We start from the raw sequence: 14,635 nt of genomic DNA, 5'->3' as shown, positions 1-14,635 counted from the left end.
TAGGCCTTAGTGGTCCCCTAATACTGTATCTGATGTCTCTTTTTATATAGACCTTAATGGTCCCCTAATACTGTATCTGAAGTCTCTTTTAGCGAGACCTTAATGGTCCCTAATACGGTATCTGAATCTCTTTTATATAGACCTTAGTGGTCCCCAGATACTGTATCTGAAGTCTCTTTTATATAGACTTAATGGTCCCCTAATACCATATCTGAAGTCTTGTTGCAGAATTCCAGCCACTAGAGCCAGTCCCACAATGAGCTTTCCTTAGTATGTGCCATTTCTGAGTCTGTAGCTTTTGAGGAGGAGAGAGGGGTTCGGGGTAAGGTGGAAGCTGAGGGTGTGGCCTTGACTAACTGCCAATCTGCCACTTTGCTCGTTTGAAAGCCATGATGTCTCTCTCTCATGAGTGGGCCAAATTCTCTGGGCGGGCAAAGCAAAAAGAGGGGACGCAAAGATTCCAGATCGGCCCATCTGAGCTTTCATTTTCTCAAAGGCAGAGCAGGATACCCAGGGCTAGGTTTACCCCTATTGCCATTTCTAGCCACTGGGGGACAGGGGGACATAGGCAGGCTGGGGAAACTCATATTAATATTAAAAAACCTAAAAGTGAAATTTTCATGCCATGGGACCTTTAAGTGGAAGGAGTAAGATCTTTTTTGTTTAACATGAAACAGCCCCGAAATGACCATCACCAAACCCATCAGACTCCATGTAAATAATCACTCCTCCCCATCCACACAATTTTTACACAAATATATTCACATGTGCTGCACTTCACTACACCACAGACTGCATGGGTTGTAGCTGCTGCAGTAGTGGGACAATCGCATTGAATCGTGCGCTTGCAGTGATTGGCTGTGCGCAAAACCGTACAAATGGTCTTTTTTTCGAGATCTGGGTACAAAAAGAAATGAATGCAGGTATCGTTTGACTGGAGAAGTTTCAATACTACCTGTTGCTGTTTTTTCAGAGCAACACAATACAACCACCCCCCCCCAAAAAAAATATCTTGTGTCTCATATTCGAGGCAATACAGTACTTTTAGAAAACCATTTTCCACAACAAGTGGAATTGGAATCTAACTGAAAAAGGAAAGAACAGATGTAAATATAATGTATATCCTTTGGATGAATGCTCCACCCCCCTCCACATCCAACTAGCTCCTTGCTTCTTAGTCTCAGGGTAAATGGAAGCTTAAGTTGAGCTTGAGCCCAAGTCCCTAATAAACTGCAGTGGGAAATAAAGGAGCATATTTTTAAGGCCAACTCATGCTTCTTTAATTGTCTCCTTGTCTTTGTTGGCAGACATGATTAACGTGCTGAGTGGGGTGAGGTACTGATTTATAGGCCAGGTCGTTTAGCTGAGGTGATCAATCAGACCACCCAGCTAAGAAACACGGGGCTCATTGCTCATGCACTAAGTACCCAGGATAGACTGAAAGAAAGGAGCCAGAGATATAGGCATAGGCAATGTGGAGTTGAACCTCTTGATAGAAGTGAAAAGTCCACAGCATGAGCCTGAAATGATGCTGAACACCTTCATTCAATGACTGTTGCTGAGACTGCTACAGAATGTCTGTAGACAAAAAGCTGCGGATAATGCTTTTGATCTAGAGGGAACTGAGTCACAACACTGAATCATTTTGATAAGTATTCTGCTGAGCTACTACGCAGGGCAGCAGGATCTAAGCTAACTAAATAATTCAAAACCGCCAATAGGATTTCAAACTACTTGTCTTCATTTCAGTCTGTGAATTTTGAAATTCCTCTTCAACAGCTGGAGTGAGAAAACGAGAGAACAGAGTTAGCCCCGGTGTTTCAAAGTAGACACATACGGAACCTTCTCCCTTGCTCATAGTGTGCAAAGCAAAGCATCCATCAATAGAAATACCATTGCTTGTGCCTCATGCACATTTAATGAAGCATGAAATAACCTTGGCTGCATGTGCTATGTGTTTGTATGCGTGTGAAGTACTGTAGGGATTATTTACCATCACCATTGGGCACCTGAGTGCAAATTATGAAGCGCAAATTAATGCAGGAGACAGTGCTCAAACACAGAAGACCTTTTCTACTGATTATTTCAGGTACAGCTGGTGGCGTAACGCGGGTAGAAAAAAATCAAGTTAATGAATGCCACTGTCTATTTCTGAGAACACTACCACGCTAACAAAATAACCATGAGGTCTGCAACTTGCAATAATTTACTTTAAAAAGGGACCCTGTTGCAATAGAGTAACTCGCAGTGCCACACATGTCTATGTCAAGACAACAAGCAGATTTATCAATACAAAACTGACAAGCACCAGGGCCACTGATCATTTTTGTTCCTACGTCAACAATACAGAGCAAATCAACACTGATACTGATCTGGCATTAGTTGGGACTGGGAACATTGTTATTTTGAGGCACTGAGTGGTACAAGAAAAAGACTCGTACCGTGGGAGGAGGCAAAAACGCAAAGATCAATAGAGCTGGGCCCACACCCCAGTCAATTCTGCAAATCTGGGGTCAATAAGTGCTGATTTTGCAGCCCTACTCCGTCACACAAAACGTGACATTTTCCCTGCACACGGAATGAAATGGCCTTGATTAGTCTGGTTGAATTTAGAATCCTGCCGATAATGGGCTATTTTTAGCTACAAAAGCCAATAAAGCACAGTTGACTCTAACTTTATGTCCATGTTTGAAGATGTCATAACAAGTGAGAAGTAGCTAATTGGGTAATGGTTGTCAGCATGTGCACCATGTCAAATAACGAATTCAAATCAAATTATAAATAGTCACATACTAAAGGGCCAGTTTACCGAAAACATATTTTCTCCTTTAGAGATCTCCGCTTCCACCCTGAAAATATAAAAAGATTATGGAATTATACTTGTAGCGCATTAAGCAACAAGCATTTAAAGATTCACAAACAGAATTTCTGTCAACAAACTCTCATTACTCTAGATGACCAACAGGACGTGATGTGAAAGGTTTTCATACGTAGAAATAAAATGTATTTATATGTTTTCATGTTTTTTTTTTCCTTTGAAAGCAGTTTTAATAAAAAAGTGTTTATAAGCAGAATGCTGCAAACAGCAGAGGGTTTCCTTCATATAAGAGCTGCAATTACTAACGATGCTATATGCACAGGATGCACTTTCATAAAAACACATCAGAGGATCAGTTCAGTCCCCCCAGATCAGTTCCCCCAAGTAGAGCAATGCATTTCTCCAGGACGACAGCATGCTGAGCAAACGGGATTTTAACAGGTCTATGTAAAGTATGACTCACTAAGGATTTTACACATACTGGCTCTCAGTAACCTCTTTTAACAGATCTGTCTCTTTACATATGGCCCAATGTGAGACAGCAAGAGAGGAAAGATGGTAGTGTCTGCGCTGAGCTATGGCGGGAAAGAGACATCGTAGGCAAGGCAAGGTATTAGGCAAAGAGAGCAACAGTTGGAGGGTAGGGGAGAGGCAAGTGAAAAACATTAGAAGAGAGAGACACAATAAAAGGGAGGCAAAAAGGGAGGGAAGAGATTAAGATGAAAATGAACAGACTGGGCGAAACACCCGTTTCAAATGTTATCCCTCTGTTTGATGGGTAATCAGTGGTTATCAGCCTCGAAGAGGTCTGTTACAGCAACTACAGCTAGATTTAAAAGGCCGTTCTCTACACACATGGTAACGGCCGCTGTTGGCAGGGTCAGGGCCAGTTGGTGCTCTGGGAGTTAGTTACATGGTTAGATTTGGGGAAAAAGTCATGGTTCGGGTAAAAATACTTATGTTTGGGTCATTAGTCATGAATGTTATGTAAGGAATCTTACGTTTAAAAAAGAAAAAGTTGAGTGCCTGCAAAGCTTAGTTGGATGAGCGCGTGTCCATAAATAAAGGTTTACTCCGTGACGCAGCCACCGCGGGTTTGACTCTGACCTGCGGCCCTTTATCATTCGCCTTCTCTCCCCATTAATGTCTTCAGCTGTCCTATAAAAATAAAGGATTAAAGTGCCCCCAAAAATAATCAAAAATATTATAGTACATTCATGCAGCCTACATAATTTTAAAAAAAAGTCAACGTCGAATTTTTTTTTTCCCCCACACGGGACACAGAACACCTGTCTCCCCAATAAAAAGGAGAAAGAGAAAAGAAGAAGACTGCGAGAGCAAAGCAGAGGCAAAAGTAGTAAAAAAGTAAGGAGAGTTTTGGTGAACTCAGACATGTGAATTCGCACCACTGAGTGCCTTTATTGTGATAAACCTCCTGCCTCAATAACCGTATATGCTCAGCAGCCCCGTACTAATAGGGCGGCATATACAGCATCTACATCAGCATTCACAAAGTAAAAAAATGCTCAAAATCCTTAGGATAGCTTTTAATTTAATGCGTTGGGAACACTGCACATTCAATTCCAAATCAAAACATGACCAAAATTGATCAAGTTTGAGTTCTACCTTTATAGAAAGTGAAGAAAAAGGAATATTAGGCTGTTCAAAAAAAAAATGTCTCAAGGGTTTGCTTTACTTTGAATCACTGAACTAATATTTAGTTGCAAAACCATTGTTTCTGAGAACCGCTTCACATCTGTGTTGCATGGAGGCGTCCAACTTCTGGTCCCTGTGAACAGGTATTCCAGCCCAGGACCATTGAACTACATCCCACAGTTCCTCTGCAGTGAGTTCTTTCTCTTTGCCTTCACATGTTGGATATTTTTGTGACTTGTCAGCACAGTGAGAGAGGTGTCACTGGCAGTCCAGCAGTGCGCTGCAATTTTTGGACAAAGATCAACCCCATTTTATGCCAGCTGCCAGCTCAGAGCAGGTCAATAGTGCACTCAGAACAGCACACATGAGTTATCTGCTATTTCTGTTCCTTTAATTGGTCAAGGCAAAAACTTACCCAAACTTTTATTATATTTAATATAACCAGCACCAGGGAGATGTTAAATGCCTACACACACATCTGTGTTGTTGGTAACATAACACTGGATGCTTGTATTTTAATATCCTGCACAGTCTTGCATTGCATGCAGGTAGAAATCATGGGAGTATTTGAGACGGTGGTGTTCTAGAAGACACGGGACACTGTACGAACAATGAACAAACACTTTCCCAAAAGGTAACAGGTCACAAAAGGCTATAAATGGTAAGCATCACATAAGGTTTGCATAATACAAAATAAATAGTATAAGTAAAAATAAAAATGTTTGCATTAGGATAGGATTTTGAACCGCACATGTTGGATGTGCCTACATTAACATACGGCGCTAAAACCATCCTTGCCTTGTACACAACTCGTTCTCCAGTGTTGTTGAGCTGACCGGGCTCTTCCAGCTCTGCCGTTTGATTTGTGCTCGCCATAGTATGACCAATCAGCTTCTTGTGCTAAATGTTGCTAACGCATTACATGCATCGATCCACATACTGTCTATTCTGGGTGTGACTGTGTGCACTGAACAGTGACCCTCAGACTGGGATGGACATTTGTGGACAATTTAGCAAAGACTGTGCCATTTTACGCTGATATAGTTTCATAACGATGTGTTAAAGTCAAATAGGTCTTTAACTGGAGAATGCCTCAATGTCTTAATAGAGTACCCCCACATACATTTAAAATAAGAATACTGCAAAGGAAGAAAACTAAAAGTGTAAGGGATGAAAAGTTAAAGAGAGGTGGGGAGAAGGCTGCTGCAGACATGAGAGAAACGCAAAGAATGGATGATGGTGGATAGAGAGAAAAAGAGGTGAAGACAAAATGAAAAGATCAGCAGAAGTAGAGAAAGAGAGTCAGGATAAAAAAGTGCAAGTAAAAGGGAGAGAGGATACAGACAACGTATGCGATGTGGAGCAAGATAATGAGACAAGGAAAAGAAGAATGAATGAGGAGGAGAATGAGGGAGAGAGAGAACATGTTTGCACCACAGTGAGAACGCATTCTTCCTCTCTGTTACTGTTAGCAGATACTGTACTAAAGCACATTGTTGAAAGTGAGGACATCACAGCTAAATCCCACACTAGTACAAGAAAAAAGGACTTTCAACAAGTAACTATGTTGTTGTTTTTAGAGAGAGAGACAGAGATATGGGTGGATAGACAGGTAGAGAGGGAGGGAGCAACAGACGGATAAGTTGCTGTATTATTGAGCGATTTCATTCAACCACTTACAAATTCTCTTTTAACTTGCAGCCAAGAAAAAACTCAATAGTACTTATCAAAACAAGTTTAGTGTCGACAGGACTTTAATATCTATCCCTTCAGAGGAAAATTTGTTTGTACAAAAACATAAAATAATGAAAACTGGATTTGTGAGTAGTTGTGATTGAATTCTAAAAAGTTTCCCTAATGTCAGTTTGAGTGCTGAGGTCATCTCTACCTCTAATATTTAAGCCTTGAAGAGATAATGCCAGAATTGTGAAGATTTAAGGGATTTATTTAGTTATTTTTGGACAGTACTTTCACAGATGTAACTTCTGGCAGGATTAGAGTTGTGTATCGTCCAGAATGAATCAATAGCATTAATGCAACAACTTTTGCAAAGAGTTTTAATACAAAAGCAAACATTTACTTTACCTGGAGTATCAACATGTCTTTCTAGAAATTAAACCAGACCTCTTAAATGTTAAATCATGTTCATACTCAAGCAGCCGTATAAAAACTCTACCTTATAATATAATATGTAACATGAATAAAAGGATTAAATTAGAAAACAATTGATGTTGATTTTTCTACATTATTTCTATTTTCCTTAAGCAATTAAATGTGATATGGGGCTGTATAAATATATTTTTGTCTGATTTAAGAAGACCTGCTGGCAGCCTCTTTGAACCTTTCCAAGGCCTTCGATTTCAACACATTTCAAATAAGATTTACTTGGGAGTAAGTGGGATGAGGCAGGACGTGCTGAGGGTGCGGTAGAGGTAAGATTGCAATGAAAGACAAGACAGGGGGACGGTACAGTATAGCAGCCCGTGCAGCATCTCTGTGTGAGCATACGTATCTGCGCTGAGCCAAGATGGATGGCTTAAACGGCAGATATTATTCCAGCTAATGATTCACCTCAAGTGGCCATTACTCGGTTACGATCTGTCTCGCCAGTTTTTTTCAGCAGAGTTGGGGAGCTGGAAAGTGGAGTTAAGGGAGACGGGGAATGATACGAGGAGTGTGTGTATGCGTGCGTGCGTGCACGCGTCCCCACAGTAATGTATGTGTGTGAAGAGAAAGAATGTCAGAGTATGAGGAAACAGACTAAATATCCATTCACATCAGCCATTACTCGTCTTGTCTGTGAAAAAAACAAAAACACTTCTAAGTCCTCTAGTTTTGGTAGCAATAATGTCATAGTGAATGTTGTTGCTGCAGTGGTTAAAGAGAAGGTCGATATCGATTCACCGAATCAAGAGAGAGAAAAATAGCTGCTTTTGTAAAGTATGTCAGATAGAATGAGCCGTTGGAATTGAGATTTATTACCAATTATTGAGAGAAGAGCGGCTGTGAGGTTTTCCTTAGCTTTTCTGGCACCCCCATGAAGGTTGAGTAGTACAAATAAAAAGCCCAGATACGCACAAAAATGGCATGCAGGGTTAAAGGTTTTTTCAGATTATAGACACTGAGGGAGAACTACTGAACAGTAGTAGTAGTTCTGTTCAGTAGTTCTCTAGAAGGTGATTGCTCGACAAATACTGCTTAACCAACCCATTCTGAATTAACTAAACTGAAACAGAGCAATAGTTGCTGTCTAGACCTACCCTATCTGTAAAGTGTCCTGAGATAACTCCTGCTGTGATTTGACACTATAAATAAAATTGAATTGAAATAGTTTACCACACAGGTAAACAAATATATATGAGGCAGCACTGACTGACTTATAGAGTGACTGACAGTCATGTCTGCCATATAAACTTTATAAGTTGATAATAAGTCTGTGTTGTGTTTACAGATGGTTGCACTGCCCCCATGTGGCCAAAATTAAAAACCGAGTTTTTTCAGCTAAATACAACCACCTGTATGCTAAAAGAGGTATTGGCTGCTGTAAACAATCCGCTGGTCTATACTGGCTGAGAAGCGATACCTTTGTAAGAAAGGAGTTGTGTGGGTGTTTTCCAGAGATATAGTTGGACAAAACACCAGATATAAACCTACCTAGCATGACTGCCAGGGTGAACACACCCACTTGATTTGTCTAACCCAGCCTTTAGAATGATGAAACCTCACAACAAGCAGCATGGATCTTGTACCCCATTTTCTTTCATGGCAGTCCCCGTGCGAAAGTGGTCAATACAGAGAGCAGGAATAATTACAGCAACCCATTACTTTTAATGAAACATATCAAAAGTGAGCGAAACCAAAAACATAACCTCCTTGGCGGAGGTAATGAAGGTTAATTCCATGTGTTACCTGGTTGCAGGGAGTGTGTTGACTCTGGTAAAGAATACAGATGGCTCCACGTCAACATGGACTCCCAAAGACAGCTCCCTGTAGTAACCCTCCACTTTGCCTGCTCCCCCCGAATACTTGAAGTTCAGCACTGCTTCCAAAGTCTGAAAAAGGACAAGGGAAGGAAAGGTTATGACTGTAGATAAAGCTGGTTTGACAGTGTACTACTATGAAGGGTTGATTCAGCACCCAAAAAAATAATAAAGAACTGTGATCCACTACCAGTGTTTCACAGGTGTGATTGTGGTCAAAAGTCACCGCCAGCAGGTTTTGTCCTGCCATTCAATCAGCAAAACTGGTGTGTTGAGATCGATACATCAAAAGTCATTACAGCATTACGCCTGTGAGTGGTGGCTCCAAACAGATGATTCGGAATAAAAATGTTGCATCCTAAAACAGTATGGGAAGAGAGGGCGGTGGGTTGGGTGCAGGAGGTGGGATGTGCTGGCGGTGTTCCACAGTCACTTGGGAAAAGTGGACAAAGTATTACTCAGAGGTATTCTGTAGGGGGGGGGGGGGTGTGGGGGGGGACAGGAGAAGCAGCCAAGTGGGGGAAGGATGGGTAAATTAAAAGTGGCAGTTTATGGTGAGAGAACACTAGCTGACTCAGGCAATAGGCTAAAGCGGGGTAAAGGGAGCATCCAAGGTCCCGCTTTTCTTCCTCTGCGGCCTATATCACCACTCCACATATTGCTGACGGAAGGACTGGCTGTGCCTATCTAGAAAATTTCACTGATTCTTTGATTATTTTCACTCTTTATCTCCTCTTGTGGTGGAGTGCCAAGTGGAGTGATTGGGAGCCTGCTGGCTAGACGTCTGGCCTATTACAACCTAATGACAGAAGCACAGCACACTGAGCAAAGAGAGATGGGCACATTAGAGAGGATTGTCATCATTGTGGACCAAGCACCTTAATCCTAAATGTTCACTTATCCCAAACTGCATGGGCTTTATTTCACATCCTTGGTATATTTTATGTCATGCATATATTATTTTTTCTTTATGGAGAATATTTGAATGCTATGCTTTTTAGCCACGCTAGCAGCACGGCTCTATGGATGGAAATGTTGCTCAGATTATGACTTTGGTGATAGTCTGGCTTTTTGTCTAGAGCCACCACAAGGATGACATTTGTTTTGTTTTTTTACTGAAATGGCTTTACAATTACTGGGAGCTCTTGTGGGAATTACTGTAATTGTAAGGTCTTTGTAAATGATAGAGTGTCATCTAGATCTACGCTTTCTGTAAAGTGTCTTGAGATAACTCTTATGATTTTATAATATAAATAAAATTGAATTAAATTTCCATGGAATATGGTAAAGACATTCATGGTGCCCAGAGGATGAATTTGAATGACTCTGGCGATCCCCTGAATTTTCCTCTAGAGCCACCACGAGGATGGCATTATGGGTTTTGAATGACTACAGTCACAACTACTGGATGGATTGGCGTGAAATCTGCTACAGACATTGATTGGTGCCCAGAGGATGAATCCTAATGGCTTGGTGATCCGCCTGACTTGTCATCTGGCGCCCAACAATGGGTCAATATTTCCAATTATTCTGTGAAATATCTCAAGATCTACTGGATGGATTAGTATAACGTATCTATCTATAAAAAAGAAATACTAAAATTTCCCTTGGGATGAACAAAGTATCTATCTATCTATCTATCTATCTATCTATCTATCGCATTGTACAGACATTCAGGGTTACCAGACAATGTAGCCAACTAACTTTGGTGATCCCTTGGTTTTGGGGATTTGCGGTTTTGAGTGAAATGTGTTGACAACTACTAGATGGATTACAATGATATTTTGTAAAGACATTCATGTTCCCCTCAGGATAAATAGTTATGACAGACAGCTTGTATTATATTTTGTCCTATTCTTTGGTTTATTACCAAATACCTGCAAAACAAATGACATTCCCATCAGCATCAGCTGTACTTACTTAATGTAAGCACGCTAACGTTAGCATTTAGCTCACAGCACAGTTGTACCTAAGTACAAGAGTTGGACGCATGTCTGTAGACCCCTAGTCCTGTTCACAATAAATTTCCCTCATGAACATTACTCTAAGCTTATTGTATTGTAGCTCATTATATTTTGTATAGAAGAGGTACTACAGGTTGATAACAATATGAATTATAAGACAAACATCTCACAGTGAGTCACCTAATATTATTACACTTAGCTTAATATCATTAGCATGCTTATATTCAAAAGAGGAAGACTAATGGAGTCTCTCATAATGCATGCTTGCAATGTAAAGGCTGCAAATGAAAATCCTGAGATCCTCTCTGAATACTATTTCCCCCGGCTATTTGTCATCCCAATGGATCCATTCTGCTTTGGATATGGAGGACGAGCAGCAGCCCTGCAATCCAGGCAAGAGACAGACACATGCTGTGCTGGCAACAGACTGAAAGAAACAGCCCGTTGATATGAATCTCATTTGAATCGATTGACTGAAATCTCTCTGATTCCTTGAGCAAAGACACTGGTTGGAGCCCCATTTCCATTAAAGTCTGTTTTCTCTATAGCATTGTTTGCTTCACTTGCTGTTGCCCTACTGTTTGTTAAAGGATAAGGCTGGGGTTGTTTATCTTTTAATTATTATCAACAAAGCTCATGAAGACAAAAAATCAACAATCCTTCTAACAATATTGCCTGTGTTTCCAAGGCCTGATATTGCCACAGCACATTGTTGTCCACAGACAATTAATAACGCATGAAAAACATTTCAGTGGGTGACATATTGCTTTATAGCAACAAACACAAGCAGTGTAGCGCATGTATATATTCTGACACATTTGTATCAATAGTAAGGGTTTCTAATACAGAGAACATACACTGGAAAAATATGCAAACTCATTTTTCTTTTGAGCAGACGAGTGCGGTGTTACATGCAGCTGCCTCTGTGTACTAATGGCCTCAACTGGATCCACCTGGTATTAAAATAGTCAATGTCTTTCCAAGGTTTGTGAAAGACGTTGGTGCAGGTACATGGCAAGGCAAACCCCCCTTAAGGAAATGTTACGTTTTCCAATTAAAACAGTGCAATTTCACATAATTTTGGACCATTTGTATTACCATATCTGTGTCTAAAACGGTGGAAAAGCTAGAGCAGATGATAAAGATTTCGACAAAACTTGCTAAAGAAAAGTCCATTGGGGATGGGGAAGTTACATAATTAGTTTTGATGCTCACATTGATTTAAGATTAATTTGGTTTAGGTGCAGCCCAAAACAGCTTAGGTGCAGCGCCTAAGCCTTAAAATGGCAGAGAAAACCCTGATCAGCTCAGGTTAGAATGCACCCAGGACGCTTTGAGATCCAATCACTCAGACCACATTCAAAGGTGGTCTGGGCCATTTTAAGGGCTGCCTACTCAACTGCGAGAGGACCTACATGCTCGTTCAAAGTATTTCTCGCGTCACAGAACCCACAGAGTGAATCGTGTGTTTTGGATGATATTATCATGAGGTCAGTATTTCTTTTTTTCTTAGTCCTGGTGCTCCCTGCTCGTATTTTTCTGGAGCTCTGTCCCTGAATTCACCTATATGTATGCTTTACTACCAAACACTCCTGCTTTTACGATGCAACGTCTGCTCTTGCTATTTTGTAGTCTCTTATTGCCAGACCTATCTCCACAGCGCTGTGTCAGCACTGGAGGAAGCTGGCGAGCCTGAGGGGTCAAAGCAGCAGTTGTCCAACGGTGGAACTATTCCAATAAATTCTCTGATATTTTGTTATTTAAACTTTAATTGCAAAACAGCAAAATCAGGAAACGTTTGGTTGTTATCAGCAGCAACTTAACATGACACCTAGCATTTAAACAAAGATTTGTGTTGAAGTTTTTAACGTTCCAAAATCTTAATTTTGGCTTTCAGATTTTATTTTGCACCGTAAATGCATAACGGTTTCAAATATTGGTTCGGTTTCATTAACTACTAATAATTGGTATCTGCCTTGAAAAAAACGTGGTGAATCCCTATTATTAGCATATAGAGCGCTGAAGTTAGATCTGATCCCAAGTGATCATACAGGACTGCTGAGTGGGGTTGGGTACCAATCACTTTTTCCCCCGGTATGGTACCTCTAGGTACCTTGGTTCAGGCACCAAACGGTACCTTTTTTTGGTACTTTTTTTCTGTAATAACAACAAATTATTTCAGTTGTAAAAATAATTCCATACTTATTAATCCTATTTACTTATACTGTGTGTTTAGAACATTTTGCGAGCCACACAAAATACCCCCCTCCCATTTATTCCTTACTCACTCTGCACTGTATCGTTCATTCTTGTATTTGCATCTTATTCTATTTTAAGGTGTTTTTACTGCTCTTTAATGTTTTATGTAAAGCATTTTGAATTGCCTTGTTGCTAAAATGTGCTATAGAACGTCATATAAACGTCAGCCTGTCAGTCAGTCAATAGGGCATGCTGAACAGTGTGGCGTCTGCCTGTCACAGAGGAAGTCTAACGTTAAACCATACCGCGAACACTTTTGCCTTGCCGTGTCAGTGTGGAGTTTTGAAAAGTGTAACCACACTTGCAACCGCTTTACAGGCATTGCCGTGACTCACTGTGACTTTAACAAAGTCAACGTTGTTTCGCCTTGTGTGTGTCACGCTTCTGCTTTTGGGTACCGAACTTTGGCACGGTTAGATTTAAAGTGAATCAGTCCTCGGTAGTACCGACGTTATTCAGTCAGTACCTAAAAAAGTACTGAGTTTGGTACCCTGCCTTAGTACAGGGAGCTGTGTGTGATAGGATCACTCAGATAGGATTTTAATACCAGGTGAAAACGGGCCAACGATTGTATCATTGACACTAGCAAACACTGGCGGTGCACCCCGATTCCCTTCTCAGACCGGGCCAACCCTGAGCTCCTCCTCCTCCTCTGTTCAATCCGCTGGCTCTGCTCTCGGCCCCCTCAGGACCCTATTTCAATCAAACTAGGCTAAAAATAGCTCCTGCTGTAATGAGCTGACTGTGTTGGTACCAGGCCAGCAGCAACACACAGTCTGAGCTGACAGCATTACTGCACACAGTTACCGTCACATGCATACGGTCACAGTTCGCAATGGCAACAGTGCACATAAAAATGGCCTCTGCTCTGACCATCCTGCTGTTGCTTTGAATGGGAATGTCCATCATACTCTCATTTTATTTCTATGGTGTCACTTCTTTTAAATTTAACTCTTAAGAGGAATATTTTGCTATTTCTTCTCTCAAAACTTCCATAGTCTCTAAGTTCAATGTTCCAACTTACAAGGCCATCGATCACTACTACTAAATCAATAGTTTAGGAAATAAGTGATTTTATGTATGTAGCCTCAAATCACATTTGTCTGGGGGTTTAATGATTTGCAAAAAAATCATTTCCTTAGATGCTGTGAAGACATTATTCTCAAAGAATAGTCCCACTTTGACACATTCAAAAAAGCCTCTCATAGTTTTTCCGAAAGTAGCCTGTCTCCATCCTTGTGTTGTGTTGAGATAACATTGTAGCATTGTGAGAAAGTACTCCAGCCAGTGCAGCTCCAGTAATGGAAATGATTAACTGCTTTAGATCAAGGGCAAAGATATTCAGTATAGCAAATTTGGAAGACCATAAAAGATCTATACATGATCTATACAACGGTAATTACTGCAGATTAGTGCCACCAAACCTTAGTAACGAGTGACAGCAACTAGTTCATATAGAAATGGGTGTGAATATGGGTGGGCAGTAGGGTTGGGCATTGTTTGGATTTTAACAATTCTGATTCTAATTCTCCCTTTCTATTCCGATTCATATCGATTCTCTATTCTGATTCTTTGAGGGGTGGAGTTGAAACGGGTCACTTCCCTTTTTTCACTAATAAGAGGAAAGTTTGATTCAATGGTTCAATTAGACTGGCTTTTACTTTGAATGCCACCACTCAACTTATTTATTTCTGTGCTGTGTCACAACAAAGCCTCAGAGGACCATCCATTACATCCATCCATCCATACTGACACAGCATTCGTTCTGACAATAGAGGTGAAATCTGAACGTCACACACGCATGACAGGCAAACAAAAAAAAAAAGAGAGTGAAGAGGGTAGCTGAAGGCTTTTGGAATGTTTTGGCACTGAGATAAAGATCCTGACACATCTAGTCACCTGACAGGAATACTAAGATAAAGCATCCCAGTGACAAGTAGGTAGGGACGGGGGGGGGG

At 40.8% G+C, this 14,635-nt stretch overlaps 1 protein-coding gene across 4 annotated transcripts in view; it reads right to left on the bottom strand.

Annotated features, from left to right (window-relative positions):
- trappc9 (trafficking protein particle complex subunit 9) overlaps positions 1–14,635 on the bottom strand; it is a 265,848-nt gene that overhangs the window by 122,891 nt on the left and 128,322 nt on the right. For all 4 annotated transcript variants that reach the window (XM_032535067.1, XM_032535068.1, XM_032535069.1 and 1 more), the window contains one exon: positions 8,384–8,526. In XM_032535067.1, the coding sequence (XP_032390958.1) occupies positions 8,384–8,526 (143 nt within the window). The remainder of the gene's footprint in view (positions 1–8,383; positions 8,527–14,635) is intronic.

The sequence above is a fragment of the Etheostoma spectabile genome, chromosome 14 (assembly GCF_008692095.1).
Source record: "Etheostoma spectabile isolate EspeVRDwgs_2016 chromosome 14, UIUC_Espe_1.0, whole genome shotgun sequence".
NCBI lineage: Eukaryota > Metazoa > Chordata > Actinopteri > Perciformes > Percidae > Etheostoma > Etheostoma spectabile.
Note: the sequence above shows the minus strand (reverse complement) of the source record. Positions and strands in the feature narration are given on the sequence as shown.